The sequence below is a fragment of the Pseudorasbora parva genome, chromosome 16 (assembly GCF_024679245.1).
Source record: "Pseudorasbora parva isolate DD20220531a chromosome 16, ASM2467924v1, whole genome shotgun sequence".
In the NCBI taxonomy this organism is placed as follows: Eukaryota; Metazoa; Chordata; class Actinopteri; order Cypriniformes; family Gobionidae; genus Pseudorasbora; species Pseudorasbora parva.
In genome coordinates, this window is record NC_090187.1 from 27300597 (window position 1) to 27325152 (window position 24556).

Sequence of the window (24556 nt, forward strand, 5' to 3'; positions counted from 1 at the left end):
TGTTTATTTAATAGAGAATGCAGCAAAAAAGAGTAATATTATGAATTGATGAAATATTCTTACATTTTAATTTATTCATAATTTATTTATAAATAACGTATTATTCTTTAATAAAAGTATTACATTGTTTATTTGTATTTTTTATTCTACTTTTTTTCCATAATTTTTTTTTATTCTACATTTTTTTCAATGGTTGCAAACATTGGTTGCAAGTTCACAACACTGCCCTGTCCCAAATGGCACATTTCATGTGCACTTTCGGTCTTGTGGGCTGAAAAGACCGAAAGTGGCCATTGCGTGCGCATGTCCGTTAGGTCCACAAGACCGCAGGTGTCCCATTCGTCATTTAAGCTTTAAGAAGGGTGCTCGTGAGCGCCCCCTTTTTGGCTGATATGCTCCCTCGATTGGCACTTTAGCTGAGCCCACAAGTTTGCGAGCTAAGCAGAGGACTTCTACCCGGCAGTCAAAGCGGCATTACGTCGAGAAAGTGCGGACTCAGAGGAAGACCGTCAGGGTGCCATTTGGGACAGGGCCAAAGAAATCAAGCCACAACACAACATAAATGGTCCCGGCCACGAGGAGGCTCTCGGCTGTAAAGTTACCCCGCGTCCCAATTCGCATACTACCCATACTAAATAGTATTCGAAAATAGAATTAGTACGTCCCAAATCGTAGTATGTTCAAAAGTGTATTCCAAAGATACCCAGATGGTTTACTATTTCCCGGTAAGAATTCAAAGTGCGGCTCGATGCACAATCTAACAATCTATATTACCCACAACTCATTGCGAGTTGGAAGTGATTTCGATTAGAACTACAAACGCGGATAAAAAGGTTTTTAAAAATATACAAGCATGACGGATGTGAGTCCGTAAAGAGGAGAGAGGTTTAGATAAAGGGGTTTGAGTGACCATGCAACTGTCAGTATTTAACCTGACAAAAATACATTTATTCAGTGTTGTCCATATTATATTTCACAGGCAGCAGCATTTTGAACTTTTGTAATGACACATTTGGCCATTAACTTTTAAATGCATCATTATATTTAAAGGGGTACTTCAGCACTGTGAAGATGAGGGGGGTATATATTCGAGTATAATCATTCGAATATACTCCAGGGTTTCTACTAATACAAAACCATATGCTAATCGCTGATGTAACCCTTTACACTCCAAACACATGAGGAAAGTCTCTGCATTAAAGACCCACGAATGGCAGATCAACAAACGCTACATTTCTCTCAGTTATGGTAGGAGATTAAACTGAATGTGGAGGATTTAAACTGTGAAGATGATTGACAGGGCAGATTAAACAGTTGCGATGCACGTAACTAAGCGACAGAGTCCGTTAAAGATGACGAAGTAGTCCCGAACCGAAGCTTGCATACTTTTCTGCTACACACTCAAAAGTTTTTCTTCACAAAAAGAGTACATACTTTGAGAACGTAGTATAAGTAGGCGAATTGGGACGCAGCCTTAGTTTTACTGGCCATTGTTATATGGATTCTCCATTCTTAGAAAGATTTAAACACTACGATCAGTTTTAAGTGTGTAACCATTGTATATCAACATGAAATATCAATTAAAAGCACCTATGCATTATAGCTGCATATTTGAACGCTTACTCACAATCAAGGGAACGTCTACCAATTCCGCCATACAGTTGAAACATATAATTTGTGTAAATTAAAATTACTTTTTTACATTTAAAAACTGTTAAAATTCAACAGCTTGATTGCATTGTAAAAAACAAAAAATCAAAAAACATTTGAACAAAACAAAAACAAAAAAGTCATTTTAATTCATACAAATTATATGTTTCAACCATAGACTGTAAAAAAATATGGACGTAGTGTCCGTGACGTCACCCATAGGATTCTGATAAGCCGTTCTGAAGCTTAAAGTATGGGCGAGCTGGGCGTTGCCATCTTGTGAGCGAGTCAACGCGTGTCACTCCCGGATAACAGAAAATGGCCAAAAAGGCGGGATGTGCGCGGAGCTGAGGTGACGCAATAACTATAGACGGCGGATAAATGGCTATCCACTTGTAACCACGCCCTTAATTATGCAGAACCTTAAGGCTTTATATAACGGAAACGAATGAGTTATAAAAAAATTCACCCCCTTCACAGCTGTCATGAAGATCAAAATTAGCCTTATAAGCCAAAACCACAATTTGTACCAGGCTGTAAACATGTTTTTTTCTGCTTTAAAGTTGAGAATTTTAACAAGCCCCGTGATAGCAGGTAAAAGCGTTTTTTTTTTGTTGGTATAAATATGCAGCTATGATTCATGTAAGTTAGCTATACACTTAAAACTGATTGTAGTGTTTATATATTTGTAAGACTGTCGAATCTATAGTACAATGGCAAGGAAAATCTAACTTTACAGCACTCCGAGACTGAGAGCCCCCTCGTGATCAGGAGCATTTTCGTTGTGTTGTGGTGTTTTTGTCGACATTAAGTGTGCTCTTACAAATACTTTCTTGGGACACTGTGTGTGTGTGGGTGGGCTGGTAATCCCTACGTTATACAAAATTTCCCCACAAAAATGGCAATATTCAAAATCTTATCTTATAAATCACACAGAAGGAGTTTTTTTGAGAAAGTAAAAATGCAGAATGTTTCCTGTGATGGGTAGGTTTAGGGGGAGTGTAGGGGGATAGAAAATACGGTATGTACAGTATAAAATCCATTAAGTCCCCATAAAACATGGAAACACTACGTGTGTGTGTGTGTGTGTGTGTGTGTGTGTGTGTGTGTGTGTGTGTGTGTGTGTGTGTGTGTGTGTGTGTGTGTGTGTGTGTGTGTGTGTGTGTGTGTGTGTGTGTGTGATTTATGAGGGCACAAATTTGTATAATGACACGGGTATTACACTGGTATGAGGACATAAACATGAAATATGAGGACATTGAATATGTCCATTACGCCAATGGAATGTCCTAATTTAGATAGCGAAACAAACCTGTGTGTGCGCGTCTGTGTGTACATGTTTTTCTATCCCGGTGGGGACAACCTGAATGCACACTGACTCATGGGGACTCGTGTCACCATGGGGACCAAATTGAGGTCCCCATTAGGAAACATGCTTATAAATCAAACAGAATGAGTTTCAAAATGTAAAAATGCAGAATGTTTTCTGTGATGGGTAGATTTAGGGGTAGGGATAATGTAAGGGTATAGAATATACAGTTTGTACAGTATAAAAACCTTTATGTCTATGGAGAGTCACCACTAAGATGACAAGCGTGTATGTGTGTGTGTGTGTGTGTGTGTGTGTGTGTGTGTGTGTGTGTGTGTGTGTGTGTATGTGATAAGCTGTCTGTGTCTGTTGCCATTTGTTGACACAGATGGGATGTGTTTATTTATCTGAGGATGCTGTGATGACTGAATTAAGACATGCATGCCGATACACCACTGATTTAGTTTGCTTTTCTCTCTGTCGAGTTCAAAGTGTTGTTTTGGAAGTTTCTGTTGGTGAAATATTGGCTACATCAATATAAATCCTATGTTTTCTTATCATAAACTCAGTAAATGTTGACTCGTTCTCTCTCTCTCTCTCTGCAGAAGGAGTGCTCTAACTTCATAAAGGTTCTGCAGCCGTTCAACCAGACGCACTTGTATGTGTGTGGAACAGGAGCCTTCCATCCCGTCTGTGCTTATGTGGAAGTGGGAAAACGCCCGGAGGTAAACGCCTCACATCAGTTAATCTTTCACAGTTATTGGCTGTTCTATTCTCTCACATTAGTATGTGATTTTGATTATTTGGAAGTCTCGGATAAAACAATACATTAAGTCATACATTTTCTGAGCAGCCTTTCAAGAAGTGTTTAACAATTAAATGTCAGGGTCATTTGATGAATTTTTTTCATTCTCGATTTGCATGAGATTGATTGTGTGCTTGTTTCTATCCAGGACAACATCTTTCGGCTAGGGTCGTCAAACTTTGAGAATGGCCGTGGAAAGAGTCCCTATGACCCCAAACTGCTGACTGCTTCCATGCTGATCGGTGAGTGTGAGGCAATGCGATGCTGAAGTGAGAGATGCTAAATAGGACCAATCGATTTTCTGCTTAATAGTTAAATGTCCCTCCACATTTTTGACCAACATTTAAGTTGAAGGGTCTTAAAACGGTTTTTGATGTATTTTATTTAAACTAAACTAAATTTAAACCTAATAAGTTTTCTTGTTGTAAATGTCACGTGACTGGGTCCATCGACCCTCTGAGAGATGTTTGTGTCAGAGATCCATAAAATGAAGCAAGCAATTATAGGTTACTGCGTAAATATATCATTAGTCAAGTTTAAAGGATTAGTTCCATTTAAAATTAAAATGATCCCATGATTTACTCACCCACAAGCCATAGGTGCATATTACTTTTTTTCTTTCTCATGAACACAATCAGAGTTATATTAATAAATATCCTGATGCTTCCAAGCTTTATAATGTCAATGAACGGGGCTCACGAGTTTGAAGCTTGAAAAAGTGCATCCATCCATCCATCCATCCATCATAAATGTGCTCCACACAGCTCCGGGGGGATTTTCAATATGGATATTTTATTCATGAAAACCTATCAGTTTGCTTCTGAAGGAGTACGTTTATTATAAGTAGATGTGCATTTTTGAGCTTCAAACTCGTGGGCCCTGCTCACTGCCATTATATAGCTTGGAAGAGCCAGGATATTAATATAACTGTGATTGTGTTCATCAGAAAGAAGAAAGTCATATGCGCCTAGTAGGGCTGGGACAACGCGTCGACGTCATCGATGACGTCGACGCAAAAAATACGTCGACGCAAAATATGCGCGTCGATTCGTCAGACTCAAAATAAAGATGGCGGCGCCGGAGAGTAGTAGCAACCATAGATGTACATAATAAAGTATATTATGTAATTAAGTATATTATTTATTATGTATATCTATGGTAGCAACACGAGTGGCTCCTCAGACTTTCAGAAGTGCAAGGCTTGCGGGTTGGCCACAGTCTATGGGGTTGGCGCGCGGTGCGCACGGAGCATCACAGGAATGCGTGCACGCGTTTTGTTGTCACGGCTACATAAACAAATTTCTGCACACAGGAAGACAGATGTTTTGGTAATATTTGATGTATTTTAATCACAAAAACAAACGTTTGCATCAAGTGAAAGCATCGGACACATTGACGTTACCTACATAATAAGCTGTTTTAAATTTAAAATGTTCAATGTCTAATCGCGCTGATGTGACCGAGGGTATCCATCCTCTAAGTGAGCAGTTTCATCCCAGGACTATTCCGGTTTTAAACGGAATATTGGCGCCCGTAATGCACTCTACATGTAACTCTTTTCACTGTCATGCCGCGGATGCGCGTGGCGTTTCTGTTGCGGATCAGCCACGGGGCTGCGTGGCGTTTTCTCTGCCTTTGCACACTAGAAGCGTGTCTGACGCGGCGCTGCTGCTGCTATTGATGCGGAGGGAAGCCCTATTCCTAATGTTAAACATAAATAGCCTACTGATACAGCAAAGAAAACGTCGGGAGTAGCCACACATCTATGGTATTGACGGCAAAATAGGCTACAGAATATTTCGTTCTGTATTGACAGTTGCAATATTTCAAAATCGATAATTGACGTTTTTTATTATTACAATTAGGCCTATATATTTGCATTTATGTAAACCTACAGACTTTCAAACATGAAAATGTAATTTAATAATATGTATTCGTGTCAAAATGATATATAAGCATCTTTTCCTATTCTATTTGCCCGGAGACGCTCCCAACACGCGTGAAAAATAGGCGCTCTTCTATTTCCAGCATGCACGCGTTTTCCGCGCGTCACAGGCAGTGTGCAAACTCCAACCTGTTAACATGTGAGCCGAAACAAAAACGGACACGCCACGCAGCCGAGACGCTCACGCTTGCAGTGTGTCCCCGGATTTGATTAACCAACTTGTTGATATTTAATCGATGGGCATAGCCTGTAGGCTGAGTTGCATACATAGAAAAATCGTATAATATGTTTCTTTGTTGTAGGTTAATACTTATTTATTTGTGTGTGTGTGTGTGTGTGTGTGTGTGTGTGTGTGTGTGTGTGTGTGTGTGTGTGTGTGTGTGTGTGTGTGTGTGTGTGTGTGTGTGGCCTACTTTATGTTTTCAAGGTTTTATCGAATGCATTGCTCTTGTATAGTCTTACTTTGGAATTTTAAGAGCAATAAACATATATTGCAATGTTAAGGAATTCGTTTTTTTCATTCAGATAATTAAATCAACATGTATAAATTGCTATTAGGCAATTAATGGGGAGATAATCGGTAATCGAATCGAATCGTAACCGAATCGGACAGGAAAAATTAATCGTTAGATTAATCGATGCATCGAAAAAATAATCGCTAGATTAATCGTTTAAAAAATAATCGTTTATCCCAGCCCTAGCGCCTAGTATAACTTGTGGGTGAGTAAATCATGGGGTAATTTTCAGTTTAAAGTGAAACTGAACTGTTTCCTTTAAGACCAGTGGAAAATCATTGAAACACTGATGTCTGTATCTGACTGTTTCAATAATGAATTATTTTTATTATATTATATTATATTATATTATATTATATTATATTATATATTTTATTATATTATATTTCTTTACTCATCATTCTTCTTGTTCTTGTTCTTCCTCTTCTTCTTCTTATTAATAATAATACACATTTTTTATGAATTATTATAAAGTATATTTAAAGTCAAACTTTACATTATTTTAGTGGGGTCAAAGTATGAAAATTACATTAGAAAAATCTGGGATTCAAAATGTTCTCTCTCTCTCTCTCTTTCTCTCTCTTTCTCTCTCTCTCTCTCTCTCTCTCTCTCTCTCTCTCTCCCCCCCCCCCCCCCCCTCTCTCTCTGGTGTGCATAATCCAGAGTGTGTTTTGTTATGGTTCATGTGTTCTGAATGGAAACTCAACACCCTTTATTAATGTCTCTCTTCAAGATGACCAGTGCAGGCTGTTCCTCTGGTTTTGTGCTCTACCTGCAGAGCGTTATACTGTTAAATCTCTCGTCTCAGATTAAAGGTCACTTATGACACAGACACACACAAACAGTCCCATTCTCTCAAGCCAGCCCTGAGCATGAAATTGCCTGCAAGTGTTGACTGTCACACCTCTTAGATCCTCACCTCACTGAGCCGTTATTAAAGTTTACAAAGCCCAGATTGAACTAGACCCTCCCATCTCCTGATATTTTATTCTTGCCATCCATGTTGAACTCACTTTAACCATCCTGCGTACAAGTTTTTATTAGTGTTTTTGATTATCAGATGGGGAACTCTATGCTGGGACATCAGCAGACTTCATGGGCCGGGACTTTGCCATTTTTCGAACTTTAGGCAAGCACCATCCAATCAGAACAGAGCAACACGACTCCAGGTGGCTCAATGGTGAGAAACACAAAAATCACATTTACACACAGTACTCTTCACTTTTTATAAATTTAAAATTAATGCAAACGCATAAACACATGCACTACCGTTATATCTCATAATGTGACTAATTATTTTATATTACAATTTAATTGATTTCTTTTTTTTTTTTACTAAGTTTAATTTAAAATGGCTATTTTTTCTCTTTTTCTCTCTCTCTGAGGTAAAATGTAATTAAAAATAAAAACTTTAAAGGAATTGTAAACCCTGAATAGAAAGGGCTTTTGTATAACTTTATCGCAATTTCTTGATAAAAAAATAAAAAAATATTTTATGGTCTACCCATGGTCTACTCATTTCATGAACTACCCATATAGAGTGAGGTTATATGTGGAAGTAAGAAACAGAGAATTCTTGAACCAGAAAAACTGGATCTGAAAAAAAAATAAAACAAAACAAAAAAGTTATCAGATGCCATCACCTCACAACTGTGTGTGCAAACCTGATGGAATTAGGATTATGTACAAAATAGTCTAATTTCCTCATACTTCTTTTTTTGTTAACATAATTAAAAAGTAAATGAATGCCTTTGCCTCCAGTGGGAACATGTTTTACGTCATAGTAGCTTGTGTGTGTGTGTGTGTGTGTGTGTGTGTGTGTGTGTGTGTGTGTGTGTGTGTGTGTGTGTGTGTGCGTACCGTACATGTGGTGAGGTGACTGTGTACTTTATGTCACTCTGAGTTAGTGCCACAGTGCCGGTGATGTGATCTTATGTGATGTGGCTGTTTGTTCTCTGTGAATAAAGCAATAACCATGAATACTCTGTTAAGAACTGGGGCCCAAAACACTGTAAATAGAGCCTACAGACACTTAAAGGGTTAGTTCACCTAAAAATGAAAATGCTGTCATTAATTACTTACCCTCATGTCGTTCGACACCCGTAAGACCTCCGTTCATCTTTGGAACACAAATGAAAATATTTGTGTTGAAATCCGATGGCTCAGACAGGCCTTCATTGACACCAATGTCATTTCCTCTCTCAAGACCCATAAAAGGCACTAAAGACGTCGTTACAAAGCCCATCTCACTACAGTGGTTCTACAATCATTTTATGAAGCGACAAAAAATAGTTTTAACTATATAATGACGTATAGTGATGGGCCGATTTCAAAACACTGCTTCATAAAGCTTCGGAGCTTAATGAATCAGCATATCGAGTCATGATTCGGATCGCGTCTTAAACCGTCAAACTGCTGAAATCATGTGACTATGGCAATCCAAACCACTGATTCGACACAATGATTCATAAGAGTTCAAAGCTTCAGGAAACAATGTTTTGAAATCGGCCATCACTGTATAAGTCTTTTTTTTTTCTTTTTCTTTTTGCGCACAAAACCTATTCTCGTTACTTCATAAAATGATTGTACAACCACTGTAGTGAGATGGGCTTTGTAACGACGTCTTTAGTGCCTTTTATGGGTCTTGAGAGAGGAAATGACATTGGTGTCAATGAAGGCCTGTCTGAGCCATCGGATTTAAACAAAAATATCTTGTATATATATGTAAAAATATATGTAAAACAATGACATTAAAATGTAAATTTGAAACTGTCCATTCTCTTGGTTGACACTAGTTTTAGTTTTTTTTTTAGTTTTTTTTGCTGCTATATTATATATTTTTATACTTTTTTGTTAATGCGTTGTTTGTTGGCCATCCAGATCCTAGATTTGTCAGCGTGCATCTCATCCCCGAGAGTGACAACCCAGAAGATGACAAGATCTATCTGTTCTTCAGAGAGAACGCCATTGATGGGGAGCAAATCAGCAAAGCCACACACGCCAGAATCGGACAGCTGTGCAAGGTACAAAAACTCTTCAAATGAACTAATTCTCACAAAGAGAAGTTGTTTCAAACACTTGTTGGGTGTTTGGAAAGTTGTATGACACTTGTTGCTTTATGAAATGCATGTTATAAGCGACACCATCTTACAAAGCAGCATTTACTACTAATCACAGAACCGATCTCATAAACGCACTAAGCCAAATCGCGATTTCGGTTTTATTTTGAATAGTGCAGTCTTACTTAACACACGCATACACCAAAGGACCCAGCATAGATGACTCCACAGGTTGGTCCATACATGCTCATTTTATAGCTCAGAAGACTGGAATTATCAGTTATGTTATGTTCACTGCAGTTTCCAGCTCATATGAACTACAGTGGCAGAAAATACTAGTATTCTTATTCTTTTTCGCACAAATTATGCTTACAGGGGCAGATTATCTATTAATAAAGACTTTATATAATATATATAATTTATTTATTTTATTTTTTTGCACTCTCAGGTTTCTAGATTTTCAAATAGTTGTATCTCGGCCAAATATTGTCCTATCCTAACAAAATATATCAATGTATAAATCTCAATTTAAAAAAAAAAAAAACCTTATGACTGGTTTTGTGGTCCGGGGTAACATATTATGACCTCTAAACACCTCAAAACACTCACCATAGTGCATGATTTGTAAACTAATACATTTTGACGTTTGCATCACATAAACAGCAAAATGTGTTTTTTTTATCTGATATAGTAAACTTGCTCAGTAGTTCACCTGCTACAGCACGGCACTTGTGGAACGTTTGGGTACAAGTCAAGACAATATAAGAGACTTGTACAGTAAAAGCAAGATAAAATGGCATGGTTCCTTCAGCAAACGTGTTTTTATCCCACATTTGGTTTAGTTTAATGACCTTGTTTTAAAACCTGATAGAGAACAAACCTTCTAGTGGCACTAATTGGAAATATATTTTAAGAACTGCTGTGATACGTACAACAACTAACGTAATAAAACATTGCCATATTTGCAAATTCATACAAGTGGGCTCATACAAATTCGTACGAATTAGCTACCTTGTAAAATAGGTACAAATTGCCGCGAGGTCGGAATCTTTTTCTTAGAAGAATGATGTCAGAAGCAAGATCTCATATGTGATTAAAGACACATGCATAAAGACAAACCTTTGCTCCATTCCTCTTCTTCGCATGGTGTCGAGACAGGTAGCAGTGTTTTTGCGTTAGGCTTCACCTCTGCTGTTTTGCGGCCTTGCTCTTACCCCCCACCGTGAAACTTAAGAGATGCCTAAAATGTCACAGGAGCCATCAGGCAAGAGAACAAAGACTCCTCTGTGGAGAAAATGTAAGACTTTGGCATACTCCCTCAGCTCAAGTGCGAGTCTACAGCTTGAAGCGGTAGAAAGGTGTTCTCAATTACAGCTTGCTCGGTATTCCGGTATGACTGGAATCCTCCCTTCACTGGCTCAGACAATTGTCTCATTATGCAGAGTGTTTAGTTTATGCAATGCATTTTCCAGCTCTGATAATTAGAGCTGATCAATCCAAAGCGACTGTTTATATTGCTCATGTCTTTCACATGCCGACTGCCAGATTTTCGGTGTAAATTGTGTGTGTTAATACACATGCACACACCTCTTTAACCCCATACCATCATCGTCATCTTCCGATTTGGAAAATGGAGCATTTAGACATACTCATAGTTAGGGATGCACGATATTATCGGCACGACATCGGAAGCGGCCGATAAACGCTTAAAATATAAAAATCGGCATCGGTCGATATGAAAACATTATGCCGATATGCCTTGCCGATATGATAACGTGTTGATATGTGCCTGCAATAACTCACGTGTGCAAGGAGTGCTACAGCGATAAGACCATGTCAGCACTGCAGTCATTCTTCAAGTGAAAACAAGAAAATACATTGCATGTACAGTGATTTATATTGACTGTTTTTAAATGCTGCCTTGAATTTCTGAATGCACGTACAGAAGGACGTGACCATCAGCAGCAGATTTGCCACGTTTTCACAACAAAACTAGCCCAAAACAAGCCCAATCGCGTCTCCCCAGTCCCACTCTCTAGCACGTGCGGCAGCCTCCATAGCAGCAGAAGCTCCTCCAGGTCCTAGTGCCCTCCCGCTAGACCGCTATATATTTATACATGTAGTGGGTGCGCTGTTGTTGCACTAATACAATGAAAAGTAGAATACACAAATAAATTGAAGTTACTTCTTGTTCTGAATAAACAAATCAGTAATGATGTCATAAATCACAAGCAAGCCCAATCGCGTCTCCCCAGTCCCACTCTCTAGCGAGTGCGGCAGCCTCCATAGCAGCAGAAGCTCCTCCAGGTCCTAGTGCCCTCCCGCTAGACCGCTATATATTTATACATGTAGTGGGTGCGCTGTTGTTACACTAATACAATGAAAAGTAGAATACACAAATAAATTGAAGTTACTTCTTGTTCTGAATAAACAAATCAGTAATGATGTCATAAATCACAAGCATGACACTTGTAAATTAAATACTTTTATATACAGTGTATTAATCTGTAATAAAATTTTACGAAATGGATGATGAAAAATAATCAAAGGAGCTCTACAATAATTGTAGAATTAAAAGACAGCATCAATGGATGTCATGCCACCCCCACTTCATGTGCACAAACGTTAAATCCAAAAATACAATATTTAGGTTACAGCTGCATCTGGGGTGAAAAATTACTGACTTTATTATTGTTATTTTCAGAGCTTTTAATATACTCTTATCATAAAAAGAACTTTATTAACATTTATTTATCTTCAACAAGAAGGATACCTCAGAAATCTGAAACCAGAATGAAATTTTTTTTTCATTTTTTGCTTGAGTTTTTGCTCAAAATGGTGTTGTTTCCAAACAAAAAAAATAAACATATATCGGCATCGGTATCGGCATCGGCCAAAATGAGCTGAAAAATATCGGCATATCGGATATCGGCAAAAATCCAATATCGTGCATCCCTACTCATAGTATAAAGACTGCTCGTACGGTATTCTGAATATGCACATAACCAATACATATTTAGAAAGCCAACACCTGAGAGTTTACAGCTGAATACTCAGAATTACTCAGACAGTTATTAATACAGAGATATATAGGCTGAAACATAAAAATAAAAAAATAAAATTTTTAAATATTATAACTACAACTAAATTGCAGGCACAAGCGTATTCATGCTTTATTTAACATCTGAGGCTGTTATGTCCAAAACTATGAATTTTATGAAACATTTTCTAAGACCATGTCTGGATTGTTTTGTAGATGTCTTTTATCAAATAAGTTTGTTGGCCTGAAGACACGTTTGCAGTCTTTTGTCTAATGTCTGGTGAGGAGAACAGCTCAATTAATGCTACAATGTGCTCATTCGATGATCGTTTCACACTTTTGAATGTATGAGGCGTAATCCTCATTATAGTTTTGTTATGAATCTTTTGTTTTGTAACAGCCATTATTCAAATCCATTATAACATCTATGCCTGGCTAAATGGCCCATTATCAGCACAGTATCATTCTGAGGCCGTATATGATCTTTGAAAGGCATGGGGTTAAGATGATCTTGTTGGTTTAAATGTGTTTTTTTTTATATCCAAACTGCCAATGTGAATGTCTCAGTAGAGTGCTGTAATCAACACTTCCCACAGTTAGTTAATCTCAGCAGCTGTAATGGTGACAAGTTTGTAAAGGTTTTGAAAATGTATGAAAAATATCTTAAAATAGACACAATAGTAAAACAATGGCCTTTTATCTCTAAATTATGACAGTTTTTGATGTAAAAATCTTGGAAGAAACATTAAACAAGTGCAATTCATGGAACACTTTAATCACATTGTAATAGAAAATCTGTTGTAATAGATTGTGCTAATGTTTTTCTCATATTGATAGTTGCCTTTGCTAAGGAAATGTTATGGCCATTTTCTTTGTGCTCTGGATGGAAGTGAATGATAGGTTACACTTTATTTTAATAGTACACTTTAGATATTAACTATAAGTAATTTTGACACTACATGTCAACTAACTCTCTTTAGGGTATTAGTATGTATTTTGGGGATCATAAAAAGCAGATATTAAGCAGACAGTACACTAATACTCTAATCAATGGTTGACACGTAATTGCAAAATTACTTATAGTCATTAGAATGTCTAAATAGGACTCAAAAAACATGTTACCGAATGATACCTCAAATTGAATAAGCTCAACTAAAAATTGACGGTTGAAATTTGAATTGAACATTACCCCACAAGAATTTACAGAATTTTATTTCAAAGAAAATGAACAGATAATGGTATTCTGAGAAATCTACACTAGTCCATAACTCTTTAAGACTTTTGAAATGTTCTCACATTTCTAGTGTTAATGATATTCTTTCACTCATTGGTTTCTCTTAAGTAAACATGAAGTAAGCTGAGACAAGTAGGTTTTAATTTGCTTTTGACAGAACGACTTTGGAGGCCACAGGAGTTTGGTGAACAAATGGACCACCTTCCTGAAGGCCCGTTTAATCTGTTCCGTTCCTGGTCTGAATGGCATCGACACACACTTTGATGAACTACGTAAGTTACCCATGCCATGACAATACCTCCATATTTCGCCCTTCCTCCCTACTCTGACGTAATTCCTTGACCACTCGCAGATGTCTCACTGAAATTGTATTTAATCTTTTCCAGAGGATGTTTTTCTCATGAGCTCCAAGGATCCTAAAAACCCTATTATCTATGCTGTATTTACAACATCCAGGTATTAAAACATCCAATTTACACCAAATTCCCATTTCCCATAATGACTGTCTGCTTATTTTGTCTTTTTGTATTAAAAACTTGAGAATTGTGTCTTAAATCCCTCAAGGAGAACCTGTGAAAAAACTCATACTCATTGTTTCTCGGCGTTACAGTAACATCTTTAAGGGTTCAGCAGTATGCATGTACAGTATGGCAGATATCAGGAGGGTGTTTCTTGGCCCGTATGCCCACAGAGATGGACCCAACTACCAATGGGTGCCATTTTTGGGTAGAGTGCCGTACCCAAGACCTGGCACGGTAAGACGGACAATCAGGGCCGATACTTACGTACAATTTACTTTTCAAATGAAAGTGAATTGCTTGCTTTGATTTGAACACTTGTTATCCTGTATGCTAACAGTGCCCCAGCAAAACGTTTGATGGTTTTGAATCAACAAAGGACTTTCCCGACGACGTTATCACATTTGCCAGAAGCCATCCGGCCATGTACAACCCAGTGTTCCCCATCAACAACCGTCCAATCATAATTAAAACTGATGTTGACTACCAGTTCACCCAGATAGTTGTGGACAGGGTTGAGGCAGAGGACGGCCAGTATGACGTCATGTTTATTGGCACTGGTGTGTAGAATTTTTTTGTTTTTTTTTTGTTAAATAATGTGATATGTGCATGTTTGCATATTTAGTTAATCAGGTTATTTTTTTTACCATAGACATGGGCACAGTTCTTAAGGTGGTTTCCATCCCTAGAGGAACATGGCATGACCTTGAGGAAGTCCTGTTGGAGGAGATGACTGTGTTCAGAGTGGGTTTTAAACAGATTTATTTCTAATAGGTTTATCATTCGTGTTTTGTTTCTTAGAAAACAATCTTCACCTTAGCTTTTTCCGACCAAAGCCTACTTTTTGTTGACTTTTAAAATGAAGAATATTTTGTAATATTTTGTAATATTTTTGTGATAAATAATGGAAAGTACATAAAAAAAAACACATCTTTTTACAGGAGCCAACAGCCATTACTGCAATGGAACTCTCCACAAAGCAGGTATGTATTATTAGAACTTCAAACAACTGTTCCCTTAATGTAATAAAGGTAGTGAAAGCCGCTCTTTATAAGTGGCGGCACCGAACGTCATTCTATTAGGCAAGACAAATGCTGCGTCCTTATTCACCTACTTATACTACGTCCTAAAAGTATGTACTCTTTTTGTGAAGAAAAAGCATATACTTTTGAGTGTGTAGCAGAAAAGTATGCAAGCTTTGGGACATACTACTTCGCCATCTTTAATGGACTCTGTTGCTTAGTTACATGCATCCCGTCACCGTTTAACTGCCCGGTCAATCATCGTCAGATACGTCACAGTTCAAATCCTCCACATTCAGTTTAATCTCCTACCGTATTGGAGAGAAATAAAGCCGCTCGTTGATCTGCCATTTGTTGGCCTTTAAAGGGGGGGTGAAATGCTGTTTCATGCATACTGAGCTTTTTACACTGTTAAAGACTTGGATTCCCATCCTAAACATAGACAAAGTTTCAAAAACTAATGTTGGACGTTTGATGGAGTATTTCTGTGTTAAAAATACTCCTTCCGGTTTCTCACAAGTTTCGGTGAGTTTTTTTCGAGTATGGGTCTACTTGACGTTAAATAGATCGGAAGGTCCTTGTATGGGCCGTACGGGCTCTTCTCCCGGTAGGGTGCGCGCGCGCGTAACTAGAGGGAGAGAGAGGAAATGCACGCTGTAAACAGTCTCTCAGGTGCAGATCCAGTCATCCGTGAACACTTCTGACGCGCCCTATTGTTGCACCGCGCTCCACTTTATTCCTATGGGTGACTTCAAGCGACTTCAACGCTTCAGCACAGCATTCCGGGAAGGCAGCGCTGCATTTGAACCGATTTGAACGCAGAAATGACGGGAAGCTTCAAGGCATCGCTTCAGTCGCGTCGCAAAGTGGATTTCCACGGTCACTGCTGTCACAGGACTTCACCAAATCATACCAAAGAAGTGTGTTTTTGACAGAGCGGTCCCAGCGATAAAGTTCGGTCCTGCTTTGGAAGCAGCCGGTGAGTTAAACTGCTTCAAATGTCTGTGCTGTTGCTTATCGTCGCGTGAGTAAACATCAGTAAACGACACGATCGCGTGCTTCGTCATTCAAATGCGCTAACGGTTACTCCATTGCTGTTCTGTATAACACTAGTCTGACTCTGACGTGCAAAACCGTTTTGCTTGCTACTGCTAAGGTTTAGTCACATACAATAGTCCATAAACCGAATCATGTCCTCATAAACTGCGCGTAAAGACACACAAAGGCCCCTAAATACAGTACATACCACAGAGACGGACATCCTGATGTTGCCGTTTCTCCTGTTCAATTTATTTCAGCCTCAGATTTGATTGTGGATCATTATCTGTATTAGCTGAGATAGCTGAGCTGGGTTTCTCCACGCTTGAGGACGTCACCGCTTTGTTTGCACTCGTCATTCTTTAGCTCCGCCCACACGATACGCCTCCAGGCGCTCGGTTTTTTCCGGAAAGACTCGGTACAGCCCATATTTCTTTTATAAATATGATAAATCTAAAGACTTTTCGGAGATATGAAGGATGCAATACTACTCTATAGGTACTCAAGATTGACATGAGATTGACTGAAACTGAGTGTTTCACCCCCCCTTTAATGCAGAGACTCTCCTCATGTGTTTGCAGTTGAAATATAATGATGCATTTAATAGTTAATGGCCAAACGTGTCATTACAAAAGTTCACAATGCTGCTGCCGTTGAAATATAATATGGACAACACTGAATAAATGTATTTTTGTCAGGTTAATATTGATAGTTGTTCACTCAAACCCTTTTTATCTAAACATCTCTACTTAACCATCTGACTCACACATCCGTCATGTTTGTAGTTTTTTTAACGCTTTTGATCCGCGTTTGTAGTTCTAATCGAATCCTCGTCCAACTCGCAATGGGTTGTGGGTAATATCAGCCGTTAGATTGTGCATCGATCTGCACTTCGAATTCGGACCGGAAATAGTAAACCATCCGGGTATCTTTGGAATACTCTTTTCAACATACTATGATTTGGGACATACTAATTCTATTTTCGAATACTATTTAGTATGGGTAGTATGCGAATTAGGACGCAGGGAAAGCAACATATTTGGTTTGATAGGTGAAGTACAGGGAAAGAATGAGTCTGAAAAGACAGAAACAGGCCTAACACTTTATAGGGTGCATGCTCATTTTTTCTTACGCTTGTTCTTCTAAAGTTGATAAATCACTATTGTTCTAAAGTATGCTCACTATTTATTAATTTAAAGTATTTAAAATCAAGTATAACATTAATTGTGAATATTTTTACAGTTTAAAATAGATATTTTGCTCTACTTAAAAATCATTCTGATATGCTGATGTGTTGCTCAAATAACATTTCAGAATGGTTGTGCTGCTTAATATTTTTGTGGAAAAAAATATTGTTAGATGAACAGAAAGTTCATAAGATCTATTTATTTGAAATAGAACAAGTAGTATCTTAAAAGTTAAAAGTATTGATTTCTTTGATCTCCTATACTGTATGTCAGTATAGATAGATAGATAGATAGATAGATAGATAGATAGATAGATAGATAGATAGATAGATAGATAGATAGATAGATAGATAGATAGATAGATAGATAGATAGATAGATAGATAGATTAGCCTACTTTTTTAGACTTATTTTAAGCATTTGTTAAGTGTTAATGCTTATTAAGAATGTGTATCTGCAAATGTATTTGTTGCACATGTTAGTCAGTTTTTAATAGTTCAGATGTATTGTAATGTCTGCATTGTGACTGCGGAACTTTTGGGGATAAAATAATCCCACACACTGTCGATGCTTCATTATTACTTTACAGTATTACTTTAATTTAACATGAAAAGTTAGTAGGCTATGTTACCTTGAAAAGCGATAATAATGTTTCTTTTGATATTTGATGATAATGGCACTCTGCTCTCGGTTACGTCCCACCATTGCCATCCCACACTGTATTTTGTTGACAGGTGATAGAGACCAGCCATATTTGTTCTTTTACATAAAAAAAACCCAACACAGCTTTCAGTCTTAGGCCGGGTCACACTCACACACACATTCGTTGCTTGGCTCCAATCTACATTACGCAGAACAGAGGCTGCTGTCACAGTCACTCACAGAACACGGCAACATGAGGTACGACCATTAGAGGCCACACATACACACATGGTGTCACACACACCAGCTGTTTTTACACTCAGGACTGCAGCGTGAGCTCTCCTTTAGACGGTGTGAATAATCAAACAGACACTGAGAGGGTATCTGAAGCGATATATAATTAAACAGCTGCGTACAAGCCCAGAGAAAGTTCCCGTATCCTCAGTGAAACAGCCATTAGCTCAACTATCACACCAGCACAGACTATCAAAACTTGACCATCATTGTTTTAAGCAAGTCTCAATCTCTCTGCTCTATCTTTACAGCAACAACTATACCTTGGATCCACCATTGGGGTTTCTCAGATGCCTCTGCATCGCTGTGACGTGTACGGGAAGGCCTGTGCCGAGTGCTGTCTGGCACGTGATCCTTACTGTGCATGGGATGGCTCGCAATGTTCCCGATACTTCCCAACTGCTAAAAGGTAATTTAGGGATCGCAGAAACACTGTAAAGATGATATAAGATTTCCTATGAATTTTGTGGTGGTATTGTTGTTGATGATTTTCACAATGAGCTTCTGATTCATAATTCCTTTCAGATCAATATCAAAAGCTACTTTTTTAAATCTCAAATTTTCCAAATCGGGGGATGACAGGAAAGGGATTAAATAGAACAAGGTGATAAATTGGTGAATTATGATTTTTTTTTTTTTGTTTTAGCAATGACATGCACCTCAAAGCAATACATGCAACACTGCACTGCAACCTTAAAGGAGTAGTTGACTGCTATTTTGACTATTTTAGTATTCATACATTTTTCTAAGGTTTTATTTTGTAATAAATTGTTTAATAATATGTTTTAATAATAGTCTTTTTCAATAGTTGTTTTTAATATGTATATTTAGCTTTAATTTATTATTTCAGTTTTATTCATTTTAGTTCTGAAACTTCAGTTTATTTATTATATTTGTTTATTTTAATTGGTTTCCAAGGTGACATTTATTTTAATTATTTTAATTGTATGTTTTTCATCTAATATTTGTGTTTGAAGTTATTAAATTAATCAATTTTAAAAGTAAATAACCACAACATTTTTTAAACGTTTTAGTTAAAAATAACAACGCATAGCTGAAACAAAAAAGAACACCAGAATTAATATTCTGTCATTATTTACTCACCCTCATATCATTACAAACCTGTATGATTTGCAGACTACAGGTTACAAACCACAGATTTTAAGTTAACTGTCTGAGCTGCGTAGTCTATACCTAATGACATTTTGACTAGGGACTTATAATGGTTTTGTGGGTGAAACAGACCAATATTGAAGAAGGTTCTTCTCAGCATGTACTGACTAGAATTTCTATCTATCTCACAAAGCTATTGTATGTCTTAAAATTGCACACATAAAATATAATAAAATAAAACATATATAAAATAATCTTTTAATAAAGATTAACCTAAGTTAATATTAGTTTTAGTTAATAACAACTGTGCTTAACAGTTATGGTCATGTTCGACTTAAGTCATGTGTTGTATTTCTAGGATGTAAGAAAATCATATTTTGGAACAACATGGGGGTGAGTAAATGATTGAAAAATAAAAAATAAAATTGGGGGGTAAAATTAAAGTAAATTTTACCATTATATAGGGGTGAATTTAGGTTAAATGGGACACTTTTTAAATGGCAAAATGTGTCCCAATCAACCTGAATTCACCCTACTTTTGAATAAACCAAATGCAGAAGTTTTGAAAAAGCACTTTTAACAATACTTTTGAATTTTTTAACTTTTTTGAGGTGTCTATTAAAACCTCATTGGATTTTCCAGCTGTCCATTGTAGAAACTCATCTCCTTTGGGCCGTCAAAAGCAAGCATACCCCCTACTTAATACTTTATTTTCCAAAACAAGAACAATATAGGCCTCACATTTACAGTCCATGTCATGTTGCAGTAGAAAGTAATATTTTTTTTTTGTGGACGAGGTTCTCAGAGAGGTTCTTTGTGCACTGCTGGTGCTGAAAAGGCTTCACATATTGCCAGCATTACCAAATTGCCTCAAAGGGACATTCAGGACAAGACGTATATATTGCATTTTATGTCTTTTCATGAAGGTTAGAGACTAAACAGCCCAGAGCTAAAACAGTTCCATTTCAGACACAGTTATGCTCATGTAGAGCTGTGTTTGATTTACTTCGAGCATAACAAAGTGAGAGCTTTTCTGCAAGACAGATGTGTGTGGGAGTGCATATGTGAGTTTCAGTGTGCTCATACTCACCTGCCCTTTCTAATTCTCTGTTGTGTGATGTACGCTCACAGGAGAACGAGGCGTCAGGATATCAGGAACGGAGACCCTCTGACTCAGTGTTCAGATCTGCAACACCACGGTAAATACCAGCGAATCTCAGATCATAATACTGTATGTCCAACAACACACTGTTTACTGTAGGTTAAAGGGTTACTTCACCGAAAATGAAGTTTATGTCATTAATGACTCACCTTAAAGATGTTGTTCCTCAGCCACAAGACCTCCGTTCATCTATCAGTTTAAGATATTTTATATTTAGTCCGAGAGCATATCCAAGTGTGTGCACACTATACTGTCCATGTCCAGAAAGGGAATAAAAACATCATCAAAGTAGTCCATATGTGGCATCAGTTAGTTCATTAGAATCTCTTGAAGTATCGAAAATACATTTTGGCCCAAAAAATAAAATAAACTACAACTTTATTCAGCATTGTCTTCTCTTCTGTGTTTGTTTTCACTGGTGTCCCACAGTGATCCTCAAATAAAGATTCAAACGATCATGAATCAGCAGATTGATTCATGATTCGGATCGCCAATGTCATGTGATTTCAGCAGTTTGCCAGTTTGACATGTGCTCCAAATCATGAATCAATACGCTGATTCATGACCTTTTGAATCTTTATTTGAGGTTTGAAAAAAAAAAAAAAAAACGCGGAAGAAAAGAAAATGCTGAATAAAGTCGTAGTTTTTGTTATTTTTAGACCAAAATGTATTTTCGATGCTTCAAGAGATTCTAATTGACTAACTGATGTCATATATGGACTACTTTGGTGATGTTTTCATTCCCTTTCTGGACATGGACAGTTAAGTGTGCATATGCTCTCGGACTAAATATAAAATATCTTAAACTGTGTTCTGAAGATGAACGGAGGTCTTACGGGTGTGGAACAACATTAGAGTGAGTCATTAATGATATAAATTTCATTTTTGGGTGACCTAACCCTTTAACAATCACAAATCTAAACCTATATTCAATTTAGAACTTTCTTCTAGGTCTTTACTTGATAGCTAGATTTATATGGAGTACCGTTTAAAGGTTTAGGATCAGTGTGATGTAATAATAATACTTATACTTAGCAAGAATGCATTACATTAGGTAAAAGGGACTTGAATGGAAATATGCAGTCTTTACTTAATGAATGCATTACATTAAGTAAAGACTGCATATTTCAGCTAACTGTTGGCTTTGCACATCCATTTAAACAACACTAAGTTAAAGAGGGTGAACGTTATCATTGAACTGAACTGTACACATAGGCTACCCTCACTCAGTTTATGCACTAAATGTTTTTAATGTATTTAAATTTGGAGATTGCTGGATATGTCCCTAGTGTCCTTAATAAATTAAATGCCCTACCTTCTTGAACACCAAGTCATATTCGCATATTAGAATGATTTCTGAAGGATCATGTGACTGAAGCCTAGAGTAATGATGCAAACAATTCAGCTTAAATTACATTTTAAATATATTTAATTTTTTATAGTAATAATATTTAAAAATGTTAAATTAACTGTTATTTTTTAAACATTATGTAATATTTCACCATAGTACTGTTTTTACAGTATTGTATAACAAACAAGTGAGCATAAGTTAAAAAAATAATAATATATAAATTCTATTATATACACACCCCAAAAGTCAGTTTGTATTTTATTTTACAGTATGTGCACTTGTGTACTCACAGTGTACTTGCTTGAGAAAGTACTGGGTAATATAACGTAACTACATGGGATAAGATTAGGCTTAGGGGTAGGCTCCAGGTTAGTACCTAGTTATTACATTGTAATTACTGTGACAAGTACATAGTATGTATATGGGAAACGGGACTGTAAAATAGTGTTACTGGTACTCATTTATCAAATGTTTTAATACAAAGAGCCAAAACACCTATACGTTTAATTTATATAGCACCTTTCCATAGCTCAAGGACAATTTACAATGTAGAGACAATAAACAAAGGATAACCGCAATAGGGTAACAATAATAACAGACAGTAGTACACATGGAGTAGAATTTTACAGAGACTAGATTAGAGCAAAGATAATACAAAGGCAAAGGCATTACATAGAAGAGCAACAGCAACACAGATTCAAGCATGAAAATAAAATACAGAACATGAATGATACCATTCAGAAAACAAATGGGTTTTGGGTTGCATTTTCAGAAATATTATTAATGCAACAGAGTGACCGGGGGAGAGAATTCCAAAGTTTGGGTACGACAGCGCTAAAAGAACTACCCCACGTAGAAGAGAGGCGATACCTAGGGACAGACTGAAGGCCAAATTCAGACAAATGAAGTGATCAAGCCAGAGTATAGTGAAGAAGCAAATTGCAAAGATAGCAGCGAGCCAAGTCATGTAGAGATTTAAGTGAGCAGAAGTATTTTGTGCATGATATGATAGCACAGCGTTTCCCAGTGTCGTCTGACGTGAGCGGGGGTGGCGTGTAAAAGGTGCCGGTACGCACTTGCACCGCGGTTCATCTCACATCTGATGATGACACATCTTTAATATGGGTTGTAACTTGAAAAACATGCTTTTATGTATGTTTCTGACGATGGATACACGTGCTGGCTCCTCAGTGATAGGCCTACAACAGCGATAATAAAAAATAAAAAAAAACGGGCAAAACGGTCTCTCTCTGTAAACTGTGTTCAATGCATGCGAGTGCTGCCGTATGACCAGTCATTTCGCCATCATCACCAGGGTATATTCGCCAGATAGGACACTGGTAAAAACAGCACAAAAAAAATCTGATTGATTGATTTATTGGTCCAGGACAAACAAGGATGTTGATCCAGAAAGATATAGCCTAGCCTTACTACTTATATGTTAAGGGTAAAATGCAAGCTAGAAGGCGCACTAATGGATCAGGGCGTCATGCTTTAAAACAAAACTCAGGATGTGCAGAGTAATAAACATTTTGAGGCAACGGAGATAATTGATAACAGCGTATTAATAAAAGCTCTTCGTGCCGTACATGCAGGGTTAGTGTTTAATTAAAGCTTTTGAACTGTAACAAGGCCTACAAAGTCAATTCCACTACGTTAATGACACGTCTAACTGCTGAGAAACGGTTCACAGCTGTTGCAAAAATACAGGTTCTAGAACATGCACTTATACACATCCATATAGATTTAGCATTCAAGATTGGAGTCTGTACCATTTTCTTAAAGAAGTCTCTAATGCTTAACAGGGCTGCATTTAGCTGATCAAGAATAAACTAAAAAAATACATACTGTCTTTACTGTCAATTTTAACAATGCATTCTTGCTAAATAAAGGTATTCATTTTTAGGAGTAAAACATCTACTGAGCCCAAACTCTTGAATGGTAGTGTACTTTGCGAGGCCACTGGAATCATGAAGACCACACACAGATTTCCTGTGTTAGAGTTCTGGTCAAACACACCTCATTACAGTGGCACCACTAACCCATAGCACCGCACTCTGACATTTCATAGTTCAAACTTAAAAGAATGGCAAAAGAAAATGAAAGGCCAAGGAACGGATGCCACTTAACACATCAAGTGATTTTCTCTCTGTCTCTCTCTTGGCCTTGGACCCCTAAACACACTGAGAAATATACAGCTGTGATATTGACATGCCGGGTGTGACTTTGTTGGTTTGATAGCATATGGTCTGAACTATCAGTTTGTATTCTCACTGCAGGATGTCCTGTCTGTCCTGTCTCAGAATCCAGATTTCTCACTTCTTTTCTGTTTCTGTGTTGTTTCTTCATCTCTCTGAGCAGATGAGGCAGATGGTGAGAGAGATTTGCTGGATAAGATGGTATACGGGGTTGAGAACAGCAGCTCGTTTCTGGAGTGCAGTCCTAAATCCCAGCGTGCCCTTATTTACTGGCAGTTTCAGCGACATGGAGAGGACCGCAAACAAGAGGTATGTTCTGTTGTATCCGCAAGTGAAAGCAAATGTCTAAGACACAAGTAAAAGTGCTTATAATTTATATTATATAATATCATCATAACAATTTAAGTAAAATGTTGAACTGAAAATTTCAATAGCTTCATATTTGGTTTTTCCCTCGTTTGCTTAAATGATAGCA

General features: G+C 37.4%; 1 protein-coding gene across 1 annotated transcript in view; it reads left to right on the top strand.

The window, feature by feature from the left end:
• Window positions 1–24556, top strand: part of sema3ab (sema domain, immunoglobulin domain (Ig), short basic domain, secreted, (semaphorin) 3Ab) — a 55089-nt gene that overhangs the window by 26321 nt on the left and 4212 nt on the right. Inside the window, exons 4-16 of the mRNA XM_067420139.1 lie at window positions 3565–3684; window positions 3913–4006; window positions 7285–7404; window positions 9105–9247; window positions 13715–13829; window positions 13944–14013; window positions 14168–14312; window positions 14416–14635; window positions 14728–14819; window positions 15017–15058; window positions 18509–18666; window positions 20502–20569; window positions 24245–24390. Of these exons, the coding sequence (XP_067276240.1) occupies window positions 3565–3684; window positions 3913–4006; window positions 7285–7404; window positions 9105–9247; window positions 13715–13829; window positions 13944–14013; window positions 14168–14312; window positions 14416–14635; window positions 14728–14819; window positions 15017–15058; window positions 18509–18666; window positions 20502–20569; window positions 24245–24390 (1533 nt within the window). The remainder of the gene's footprint in view (window positions 1–3564; window positions 3685–3912; window positions 4007–7284; window positions 7405–9104; window positions 9248–13714; window positions 13830–13943; window positions 14014–14167; window positions 14313–14415; window positions 14636–14727; window positions 14820–15016; window positions 15059–18508; window positions 18667–20501; window positions 20570–24244; window positions 24391–24556) is intronic.